Raw genomic sequence first — 12,686 nt, forward strand, 5'->3', positions numbered from 1 at the left:
CAGAGGTTTTAAACCGACTTTCGAAGGGACCTGAAGCAGCCCCGCCCCAAGCAGCAGCCCCTGCAGCACAGCCTGCGCTTCCTGCTCTGCAGGCAGCTCTCGCTCGGCAGCTCGCCACCCTCACCCCGCCCCTGGCACAGCGAGCCTGGCTCCGTCGAGGCCCAGGTCCGCGAGTCCTTCGGCCGCCTACAGCCAGGGCCGGGACGAGCACGAGAACCAGGCCGAGCTCCAGGCCCTGGCGCTGCTCCACGATATGGGTAGGTGCGGGGCAGGGAATGGGTGTGAGGGGAGGAGGATGAGGGGAATGGGGAGGAAGGAGATGGGGTGGTGGAGGGAGATTGCAGGGGCAGCACTGAGCCCCGCTGTCTACCCGCTGGCGATGGACACCACGGGTCCCGGGAAGGGCAGCACTCCAGCGGCTCCTGCCCTCAGGTGATGGATAAGGTGGGATAGAGGGAGAAGTAGAGGGAGAGGGGGACAGGGAGGGGTGGATTTGATGGGAGGGGGATAGGCGTGAGTAGTGGAATATTGCATTGGGGAATGGGTTGCATTAGGGGAAACGGGCGAGTGGTTGAATATTGCGTTGGGAAACAGGTTGCGTTGGGGGACCAGGCCTCCCGTGTGACAGGGACCCAACGGGTCCCACTCAGTCTAGTTAGTCAATTAAAAACAATACTTGGTTGCAGGGATTTAAAGGAAGGATTGAGTTCACTGATCATGGTTTTGCCATATATAGGGCTAAATCCCAAGGAGCATTCACAAAAGGGCAATGAGGGTTTAAGAAAGGGGAGAGGAAATTAATAAAGCATGAGTGACGGAGCCAAATACAGATTTGAAAAGGGCAAAATTTGTTATAGTCAAAATGAATTATGTGCAAGGTATAATTGCGAGTCTTCAGGTACAGGACTAATGGGCAATGACAACTTAATTGCTTTCATACAGTCTTAGAAGTGATAGAAGGGTGCAGTTGTGGTGAGGGAAAGGATGTTAAAGTTCATAAATGTAATTCGGTAGAACATGTTCAACAATTGTGGAGGAGTCCTGAAATTATTTTCCAAATGGCTGATAACTTCGATTTAAGGCAGAGAAAATTGTGATTGAGGCATCATGGAACATTTATTCATAAAATGTTGAATGTTTGTGCAACAATTACTATTCATGCCCAAAAATTTATTTTATTATTCTACAAATACAGAAAATTTGGGAAACAATTTCCCTTGGTTTTCTCAGTCACTGGGAAAAGGAAAAAATGGACCAAATTTCAGGGCAAGTAGCTTAACTTAAGATATAATAATAATAATAATAATAAATTTTATTTATGGGCGCCTTTCAAGAGTCTCAGGGACACCTTACAAAAATTTAGCAGGTAGAGGAAAAACATGTAAGGGGAATAAAATAAATAGTAGAGACATGACTAGTACACAAAGTAAAGACAGAATTCAATTCAAAACACAATATGAGGCAATTAATGCACAGATGAAAAGGGAGTAGGGACGTGGGGCTAAGGATAGGCAGAGGTGAAGAGATGGGTCTTGAGGCGGGACTGGAAGATGGTGAGGGACACAGAATTGCGGATCAGTTGGGGGAGGGGGTTCCAGAGCCTGGGAGCTGCCCTGGAGAAGGCTCTGTCCCCAAAACTGCGAAGGTTGGACTTGTGGATGGAGAGGAGACCGGCTGATGTGGATCGGAGGGACCGTGAGGGTTGGTAGGGGGAGAGGAGGTCAGTGAGATATGGGGGGGCCAGATGGTGGAGGGCTTTGTAGGTGAGGATAAGGATTTTGTAGGTGATCCGGTGGGAGATGGGAAGCCAGTGAAGATGTTTGATGACTGGAGCGATATGATACCAGGATTTGGTGTGGGTGATGAGTCGGGTGGCTGCGTTCTGGACCAGTGGGAGTCGGTTGATGTAGGTGTAGCAGATGCCAAGGAGAAGTGAGTTGCAATAGTCCAGTCGGGAGATGAAGCCATGGATGCGTCTTTCAGCAGCGGGAGGTGTGAGAGAGGGTCTGAACATCTATACACACATCTATCCAATAAGGGGACCATTACACAGAAATTTCAAGATACATGCATCATAATATTCAAAGCCTTCCTGATGTAAGTTGGATACAACTAACTTAAGATTAAAAAAAATAGCTGCAGCAAAATCTTCGAAACTTAAACAGTAGCATCTACTCACACAGCTGTTATTTTGAAATGTGCGTACCTGCACTGTCTCGTCTCCACGACTGGACTCATTGCCCAGCAGTGGCTCTGCAGGTGGTGTTTGGATGGTAACAGATTTCTCAGAACGACTGCCATCTTTGTTTCTAGATTTTTGCCGATCCCGACTCCTTTCCCTGAAATGCAGTGATTTACGCTTTAATGTTATTTAATACCAGTCAACGTTATGTCATAATGTGAAGCAAACAATTCAACATTGATGATAGGAAAATAATAAGTGTGCTTCTAATCTGATATTCTATTATACTCATCACGTTTAGCTCAAACATGCAAGGATATTTTATTGCAACAAAACAAAGTCCAGCAATCATCCCTCAAAAATTCCTCATCAAAATTGGTATGGACATTACCATAAGTGTTAAAAAATACTCCACGTAATTATCAATTACATTTATGATGATCCAAATGCAGCACAATAGAATTTGTGAATAAGGATCACCAATTGGGAATTAGTTACTTCTGTGCGTTTGTTGTTCGTACAACATGCAGAGGAACAGAGGCAAACCAGCTTTCTGTCCTCTGCAAAATCTTTCTGTCCTCTGCAAAAAATCTCTCACTCTCACATATTTCCCTTTCCTTCCATTGAATGCATTTTAATTGTGGTCATCTCATCTTGAAAGACTCCTCGACAATAACAATTATGGGATTGCACCCAAATTCTACCATTACAGGATTGTGATGATCTAATCTGATGTGCCACTTGGAATGCTTGACTTCATATTTCTATGGAAAATAAAACATAGAATGTAGGCATTATCATCAGCTACCTAAAGAATGGTGTGACTAGAGTCAAGTCTGAAGATAGATAATTTACCATGCAAATGTGCAATTACTTCAAAATTAATGTAATACGCTATATCCTCCAATAGAAATATATATGGCTCATCTATCAGGATGTCAAATGCTCAGTTAAAATCCCATTTAATGAAGAATACAGTATGCTTTGCACCGAGCATGGCAGATAAGGCTGAAGAAGGGTCCTGACCCGAAAAGCCACTTATCCATGTTCTCCAGGGATACTGCCTGACCCACTGAGTTACTCCAGCATTGTGTCTTTTTTTGTAACCCGGCATCTATAATTCCTTGTTAATACAGGTTTCTTGTGTATCAAATCAAAATCACTCTCCTTTGCTGTAACATCATGCTTAGGTTAGTTTATAGTTTAGCGATCTAGCACAGAAACAGGGCCTTTGGCCCACCGAGTCCACACCGACCAGTGATCCAAATACACTAGCACTATGCTTCACACTAGGAACAATTTAAATGTTTTACCAAAGGCAATTAACCTACAAACCTGTACACCTTTGGAGTATGGGAGAACACCAGAGCACCCAAAGGAAACCCACACAGTCACGGGGAGAACATACAAACTCTGTACAGACAGCACCTGTAGTCAGGATTAAACCTGGTGTAAGGCAGCAACTCTATCGCTACGCCACCGTACTGCCAAGTGGAATACAGTCTGGAGGTTGAGGCAACTGATTCATTAAGAGCTCCGTCTTATTTGTTTTAACATTTTTTTCCTCAGTGACAGAAGTGGCTCTGATAATCTAATGTTAGGTTATTTTAGTTTAAATCTGTTTTTATTTGTTAATTTTCCACTAGAATTTCTTCACATCATGCTTTTAAAATAAACTTCATTGTTCAGAGGGCCTAAAGACTGCATTCCTAAATTTGTAATGATTTTAAATGGGCGTAGATTTCCTTGAAACACAATTACTTATTGTTGAATGTTAAACAAGGTCAGCAGTGTTCCAAAGAGGAGCTTCCTCCAATTCTTTCCCAGATACGTTTATACAAGGTCTCCCTTTAGTTACTATGGAAGCCTAATTACATTGACCATGTTAAAAGTTACTCTAAAAGAAACAATACATACCCATGTCTGTGAGAACTCTTGGAGCGGCCTGAATAGTAGGAATATCCAGAGTATGTAGATTCTGTGTCCATCGTTGTAGATTCCTTGCTAATGGGCAGGTAAGCCGACTTCCAACAATTAATGGATTTTGTTCTGGCTTTCTGGGGGCCAAACTGGTGTTTGTGAATGCTCTTGTCCAAGCCAGATGGGATGGTCAGCAGGCTGGCAGCATGGCTCTTTAACTGGTCTATTTTGGATGCAAATCGGGGGCCTCCTGTGAAGAAACATTAACCTGTGGCAATAAGACATAAATAAATACTTTTCACTGCAACATGTCTCAGAGATACCAACTTATCAACTGATTACTACACAGCACTGAAAAATATTTAATAACTACATGTACAGTTTGAGATTGAGTTTAGTTTATTGTCACATGTACCAAGGTACAGTGAAAGGCTTTTGTTACGTGCTAAGCAGTCAGAGGAATTAGAATATGTGATGCTATCGAACCATCCACAGGGTACAGATACTTGATGAAGGATATAACGTGAATAACATTAGTACAAGTATTGTTCCAGATAGCAACAAGGAAACCATTGCCCTGCTTCTGTAAATTGAAGCTTTACAACCAACCTAGAACACAAACAATGGGGAATGTTCTCCAATTTGTGCTGGGCCTCACTCTGGCAATGGAGGAGGCCCAGGACAGAAAGGTCAGATTCGGAATGGGATGGGTGATCATATGCTTACACAACTCAGTTGTCTTTTAAAAGCTTAAAAATACATTAATGAAATTGAACTAAAAATTCCTCAAATTCCTTAGATATCCACTCACCTCAAACATTTTAAGCCACGCATTAATAATATGCAAGAGCATGGTAAAAACGGCAATGTTGAGTTGTACATATTAATGGCTAGAAAGTTTTTTTCTTTCAAGGTATAAATAAACATTGTATGAGATCCGCATCAGAATTAAACATAAATAGCCAATCACCAGGAGACATGGCCACCAGGTCACAGATCTTACAATTAAATTAGTGGAACTTTTAGATTGAGAAAGCTCTCCAAAAACAAAATACTTAATTGATAACACTTCACTGTAAAGACTGCAAGTGTCTGCTAACCTTTGTGTAATTTAGTTTTAACTTGCCCTTTACTGGATATTATTGCTACTTAGGTTAATAGACAAGTTTGTAACTAAAGGTCATCAAGTGCATAACACAATGAAATGTATTGAACAACAAAGTATTTTACAACCATTGATTATTTTACTTCTAATTACAATGTAAAGGAAAATGGCAAGTCAATTAAGTACTTCAATTAAGTGTAATGATTGTTATGAATCTTTGAAATTTGCAGACCAGAGCCCATCATGTCCATGCTAGCCATAAATGGACTTTTTGTTAATACTATTTCCCAGCTCGACATCTACAACCCTCCAGGTTATGGTTTTTCAAATGCTCGGTAAGGTTCTTATATTAGTTTGAATCCCCTGAAAAGATGGCGGAAGGCACACTGATGGGGTGCATCACAACATGGTTGGGAACAGCTCTGCCCAAGACAATAAATTGCAGAGTTGTGGATGTAGCCCCGTCCATCACACAGACCAGACTTCCCTCCCCTTGGGCAGACAATACAGAAGCTTGAAAGTGTGCATCACCAGACTCAGGAACAGTTTCTTCCCCTCTGTTATCAAGTTTGGCCCATGAACAATGGTACAGGCCGATTCTCCCTATTATGGTCGTTGTTCCTGAAACTGTTACCAAGCACTCTATCTTCTTCCATCTCTCTCCATCCCCCTCCCCCTTCTCCCACCAGTCTTGCTGTCTCCGATTATATTCTTTGTCCCACCCACTCCCCTGACATCAGCCTGAAGAAGGGTCTCGACCTGAAACGTCACCCATTCCTTCACTCCAGAGATGCTGCCTGTCCCACTGAGTTACTCCAGCATTGTGACTACCTGCAGTTCTTTCTTCTCCTTTGTTTTATCTATTGTACTTGAGCTTAGCTCGATTGTACTTATCTAAAGTATAACATGATTTGATCTGATAGCATGCAAAACAAATCTTTTCACTGCATCTCAGAACATATGACAATAATAAAACTAAACATCTATATGCTTATGACCTTCTTGGTCGTTATGCTGAGTAGATAGTAGCAAACATGGCATTAATTCCTCTGCAACCTTTCAGTTCATCACATGCAACAAACACATTTAACAAAAGTCACTGAACATTAAACATAATCACTGCAAAAGTTCCCCAAGTAAATTTGGTAGCGAATAAATCAATAGCCAAGATTGCTAAATGTTATTTCCATTCAAAGGTCTGCAACATTAGCAGCAACCTCATTTAGCACATTCTCTTCAATCTTACCCATTCAAATTTGTAGCTGGGGTAACTGAAGTGGGAGGGTTTGCCTCAAGTTCAATAAAGCTTTTGTTAAAGATGCTTTTCACACTATGTTACAACAATAATAGCTGTGCTTATGTTAGCATTTTGTACATTTAGTATATTTTGATTTTCAGTAAACCAAATATGTTGTTTCAGGTATGAGGGATCTAAATCTGAGGACCCTCGCTTTAAGACTCCTTGTGATAGCTATACCACAAGAGCCTCTGTAATATTGGACAAAGACAGACTTTAGGGTCGAGTCCCTGAATTATGACCTTCATTGTTCAACTCCAAGCTCTGGAATGGATTTGAAAATCAATTACATTTCAATGGTGTCAATATACATTCAACTATCCATCTTTCCACAAATACTGAATATGGTAATGATAAATTGTGAATAACGTGTTGATTTCTACATCATTAAGGCAGTCACATGCAGAACATTCTGAATTGGTTACATTCTGAAAAAGGAATCTTACAAAAACAGACTTTGGCATTGTCTCAATGGAAGACATGTTGTGGTTATGAATGAACCATAAACTCAATCAGCAACTATTGCTGGGATCACATTATAGACAAAGATATATTGTCATATGTGCTTCAAAATGTGAAACACATTTTTCTCCCACAGAAACATTAATAATATTATTGTGTCCAGTGAGATAGTAATGTTATGTGATATGTTCTTTGTTAAATATGTCAAACAAATGTTCTAGTTTTCGAATTACTGACATCATATTTTCATTATGGCTAACTATAGAGCCATGGAGCTGAAAAATGTTCAAGACTATATATTTTTCCCTTTCTTGGAATCTGCTGAGGAAGACAGATTTAAAAAAAATCTTCATAAATTCAATAAAAAGGGAATGTTTCTCGGCCATCTATCTATAAGCTGCATTGGAGAGATAATTAGAAACTTAAAATATTCAATCCTCAATAGGAAATTTTACGTATTTTACAGGAATTCTCTTATACATAAAAATGCAATATTTACTTGGAATGCTCAAGATTTAGTCAAACCTATACAGCACCACATACAGTTTGAAGCCAATTGGTGTATACTGAGCTTTCCTTGTATTTAAACTACCCCAAAGACGGTATATAAAAAAAAATATATATATATACAATTTTTCGCCGACACCGACATTCTCGGAGCGTCCGGCAAGCTTCGCTCGGAGATAAAACTGGACGCCTACTGCCACAGCCACGGTAACGGCATTGGGACCGCTCCCCCGCCTTCCGACCAGGTAGGGGATAAGAAGTAAAGTTTACCCCCTTTCACCCCCCTTCACATTACAAGACCCTCCAAAAATAACTGGACTATCAATCAAAATCAAGGGCGGCACAGTGGTGCAGCAATAGAGCTTCTGCTTCACAGCGGCAGAGATTAAGAATCAATCCTATCTGTGCAGAGTTTGCACATTTTTCCAGTGACTCTGTGGGTTTTCTTCTGGGTGCTTCGGTTTCCTTCCACATTCCAAAGACATGCAGGTTTGTAGGATTTAAGAAGGAATTGCAGATGCTGGAAAATCGAAGGTAGACAAGAACCCTTGGGGTTCGGCCCAAAACGTTGCCTATTTCCTTCGGTCCATAGATGCTGCCGCACCCGCTGAGTTTCTCCAGCACTTTTGGCTACCTTCAGGTTTGTAGGATAATTGGCCCATGTAAATTGTCCCCGCAAATTGTGTAGTGTGTGTGATCAATGGTCGGTGTAGACTCGGCAGGCCGAACGGCCGGTTTCCAGTCTATAAACTCTAAACAAGAGATTCTAGTAGTGCACCAAAATAAAGTATAGGCCAACCAAAATAAAGTATAGGCCTTTTTTTTTTTTTAAACAAAACTTACTTTGAAATACATTAAAATTTGAATAATTATCAATTAAAACAAATCTTGTATGCATAAAATATTTTTAGTCTTGTGGATTTATCAATTTTCCAAATAAATTTAAGGTGATCAATTGGTACATGACAATAGTTACTCAAGTCTTTATACACAATGCCCACCTTAAATATTTTCCCCTCAAAGCTTACATAGAAACATAGAAACTAGGTGCAGGAGTAGGCCATCCGGCCCTTCGAGCCTGCACTGCCATTCAATATGATCATGGCTGATCATCCAACTCAGTATCCTGTTCCTGCCTTCTCTCCATACCCCCTGATCCCTTTCGCCACAAGGGCCACATCTAACTCAGCTTCTTCAGTATCATTCCCTCTTTATTCCATCCATTTTATATACTCACTCCTATCATAGTAGTATAAAGCTTCCAAAACTGCAGCCCACTTCTCCTGGTTATACGGTTTTTGACAAAGAAAATCAGATCTTGTTACATAATTTATAACCTGATACACTATGATTGAATTTTCCATTCCCTTAAGAATCTTAATTATATCCACTGACTCCTCCTTTTGGTACCAAGAGAAATACTGGAGCCAAAAGCCAATTAAATTGAATTTTCAGTTCTGCCTTTTATGCTTTTAAATTCTCAATGCAATTTCATAACCAAATTTAGCTTTTATTCCAATGTACAATGAGTTTTCCTTCTGCTGTTACACACTGCACTATTGTTTTAAGAGAGGTTTCCATCAATACAAAAGCTATTGTTTATTAAATACATCCATTGCAAAGTGCTCCCAAAAGAACTCGGTGCCAATAAATCAACACCAATGCTAGTAAATGTCATTTCCATTCAGAAGTCTGCACCATTAGCATCAACCACATTTACCACATACTTGCAGATCTCGGATGTATCCCATGCCATTTTGCTTACATAGTTATTTTCCTCATTTCTTCCATTATTGACTATAGGTCATGCTACCTGATGTATACTCAGGAGTAAACTTTCTTATACTACTCTGATCTCTTCCAATTGTTAGACAAAATTGTAAAAAGAAGCATCTTTTGATATTTCTGGTTTAGCCGAGATTCTGTCTACATCAAAAGTCTGCCTCTCATACAAAGCCAATTTACCCAGAGATTGATTGCTCATTTTACACTTAAAGACATTTTACGTTTAAAGTCCATCTTGCTCATTGTGATTATGAATTTTGGACCTTTCACTTCAAGGTAAATCCACAAATTCAAAGGAAAGCACATCAGTCATGGCACATCAACACAAAGCAGTAACAAAATGTAAAGAATCTCACCACATGTTCATCATCTCAAATTAGACTGGTTTTCTAGCTTATTAATGCCCCTGTGATTTGTTGCAGTCCTACTCAACACTGGCTGTTCACTCCAAGCCACAAATTGATATAATCCACAAATTAAAAAAAATGTATTTCTGATTCCTAAGTCAGATGTGCTCCTGTGCAACTACAGAAATTAAACTTTTAATAATGTGACTATTTCTGTGGGGCTTCAAGCCTTGAAACTGAGAGTACAATCTGTTAAAAAAAAGTATTTAAGGCTGTCTGCAATCACACAAGATTATTATTTCACTTGATTAATATCACTTTAACTAATCAACAACATGCAACTGACCATTATTTAATTCAGAAACAATGGTTCTGAACTTAAAGAAAGGTAACTTTGAGGGTATGAGACGTGAATTGGCCAAGATTGACTGGCAATTAATTCTAAAAGGGTTGACGGTGGATATGCAATGGAGGACATTTAAAGGCTGCATGGATGAACTACAAAAATTGTTCATACCAGTTTGGCAAAAGAATAAATCAGGGAAGGTAGTACATCCATGGATAACAAGGGAAATCAGGGATAGTATCAAAGCGAAGGATGATGCGTACAAATTAGCCAGAAAAAGCAGCATACTGCATAAGAACCTTACCGAGCATTTGAAAAACCATAACCTGGACTGGGAGAAATTCAAAGACCAGCAGAGGAGGACAAAGGGCTTAATTAGGAAAGGGAAAATAGATTATGAAAGAAAACTGGCAGGGAACATAAAAACTGACTGCAAAGGTTTTTATAGATATGTGAAAAGAAAGAGATTAGTTAAAACAAGTGTAGGTCCCTTGCAGTCAGAAACAGGCGAGTTGATCATGGGGAACAAGGATATGGCGGACCAATTGAATAACTACTTTGGTTCCGTCTTCACTAAGGAAGACATAAATAATTTGCCGGAAATAGCAGGGGTCAAAGGTCAAAGGAGTTGGAGGAATTGAGTGAAATCCAGGTTAGCCGGGAAGTGGTGTTGGGTAAATTGAATGGATTAAAGGCCAATAAATCCCCAGGGCCAGATAGGCTGCATCCCAGAGTACTTAAGGAAGTAGCTCCAGAAATAGTGGATGCATTAGTAATAATCTTTCAAAACTCTTTAGATTCTGGAGTAGTTCCTGAAGATTGGCGAGTAGCAAACGTAACCCCACTTTTTAAGAAGGGAGGGAGAGAGAAAATGGGGAATTACACACCAGTTAGTCTAACATCGGTAGTGGGGAAACTGCTAGAGTCAGTTATTAAAGATGGGATAGCAGCACATTTGGAAAGTGGTGAAATCATTGGACAAAGTCAGCATGAATTTACGAAAGGTAAATCATGTCTGACGAATCTTATAGAATTTTTCGAGGATGTAACTAGTAGCGTGGATAGGGGAGAACCAGTGGATGTGGTGTATCTGGACTTCCAGAAGGCTTTCGACAAGGTCCCACATAAGAGATTAGTATACAAACTTAAAGCACAAGGCATTGGGGGTTCAGTATTGATGTGGATAGAGAACTGGCTGGCAAACAGGAAGCAAAGAGTAGGAGTAAACGGGTCCTTTTCACAATGGCAGGCAGTGACTAGTGGGGTGCCGCAAGGCTCAGTGCTGGGACCCCAGCTATTTACAATATATATTAATGATCTGGATGAGGGAATTGAAGGCAATATCTCCAAGTTTGCGGATGACACTAAGCTGGGGGGCAGTGTTAGCTGTGAGGAGGATGCTAGGAGACTGCAAGGTGACTTGGATAGGCTGGGTGAGTGGGCAAATGTTTGGCAGATGCAGTATAACGTGGATAAATGTGAGGTTATCCATTTTGGTGGCAAAAACGGGAAAGCAGACTATTATCTAAATGGTGGCCGATTGGGAAAGGGGGAGATGCAGCGAGACCTGGGTGTCATGGTACACCAGTCATTGAAGGTAAGCATGCAGGTGCAGCAGTCAGTAAAGAAAGCGAATGGTACGTTAGCTTTCATTGCAAAAGGATTTGAGTATAGGAGCAGGGAGGTTCTACTGCAGTTGGACAGGGTCTTGGTGAGACCACACCTGGAGTATTGCGTACAGTTTTGGTCTCCAAATCTGAGGAAGGACATTATTGCCATAGAGGGAGTGCAGAGACGGCTCACCAGACTGATTCCTGGGATGTCAGGACTGTCTTATGAAGAAAGACTGGATAGACTTGGTTTATACTCTCTAGAATTTAGGAGATTGAGAGGGGATCTTATAGAAACTTACAAAATTCTTAAGGGGTTGGACAGGCTAGATGCAGGAAGATTGTTCCCGATGTTAGGGAAGTCCAGGACAAGGGGTCACAGCTTAAGGATAAGGGGGAAATCCTTTAAAACCGAGATGAGAAGAACTTTTTTCACACAGAGAGTGGTGAATCTCTGGAACTCTCTGCCACAGAGGGTAGTTGAGGCCAGTTCATTGGCTATATTTAAGAGGGGGTTAGATGTGGCCCTTGTGGCTAAGGGGATCAGGGGGTATGGAGAGAAGGCAGGTACGGGATACTGAGTTGGATGATCAGCCATGATCATATTGAATGGCGGTGCAGGCTCGAAGGGCCGAATGGCCTACTCCTGCACCTAATTTCTATGTTTCTATGTTAAAATCCAAGATACATGTAAAATGATGGATCTGCAAAACAACCACATCTCATTGATATCTGATGAAAAGTCACCAAATCAAAATATTAACTTAGTATTCTTCTCAGTCTAACAGATGCTGTCTAACCCACCAGGTTTTTCTAGCATCTACTGCTTGTTTTCCAGATTCAGCATTGAGTATTACAGATCTGGTGAAATTGGTATATATACACTGAAATAATTAAGATATCACATTTAAAAAAAATGAATACAGGTTATGGGATTATTCTTATTTTGTTTTGGGTCTAACAAAATGAAAGTGGAAGATTTATCAGGCCACTACCATCACCACAATTGATATAATTCATTACCACAATCAATCCACATAACTGATGCATAATATTTATAATGCAATATTGGGTTACAAAATTTGTCTCGTAATAATTAACTGGAAATAATGGTCATAGAGATTC

General features: G+C 40.5%; 1 protein-coding gene across 1 annotated transcript in view; it reads right to left on the reverse strand.

Moving 5' to 3' along the window:
- The window catches only part of LOC129702735 (vang-like protein 1), a 41,616-nt gene that overhangs the window by 26,243 nt on the left and 2,687 nt on the right, over positions 1 to 12,686 (reverse strand). The window contains exons 2-3 of the mRNA XM_055644673.1: positions 4,100 to 4,370; positions 2,207 to 2,339 (exon numbers count right to left, since the gene is read on the reverse strand). Coding sequence (XP_055500648.1) covers positions 2,207 to 2,339; positions 4,100 to 4,170 — 204 coding nt within the window. The 5' untranslated portion in view covers positions 4,171 to 4,370. The remainder of the gene's footprint in view (positions 1 to 2,206; positions 2,340 to 4,099; positions 4,371 to 12,686) is intronic.

The sequence above is a fragment of the Leucoraja erinacea genome, chromosome 13 (genome assembly GCF_028641065.1).
Source record: "Leucoraja erinacea ecotype New England chromosome 13, Leri_hhj_1, whole genome shotgun sequence".
Classification (NCBI taxonomy): domain Eukaryota; kingdom Metazoa; phylum Chordata; class Chondrichthyes; order Rajiformes; family Rajidae; genus Leucoraja; species Leucoraja erinaceus.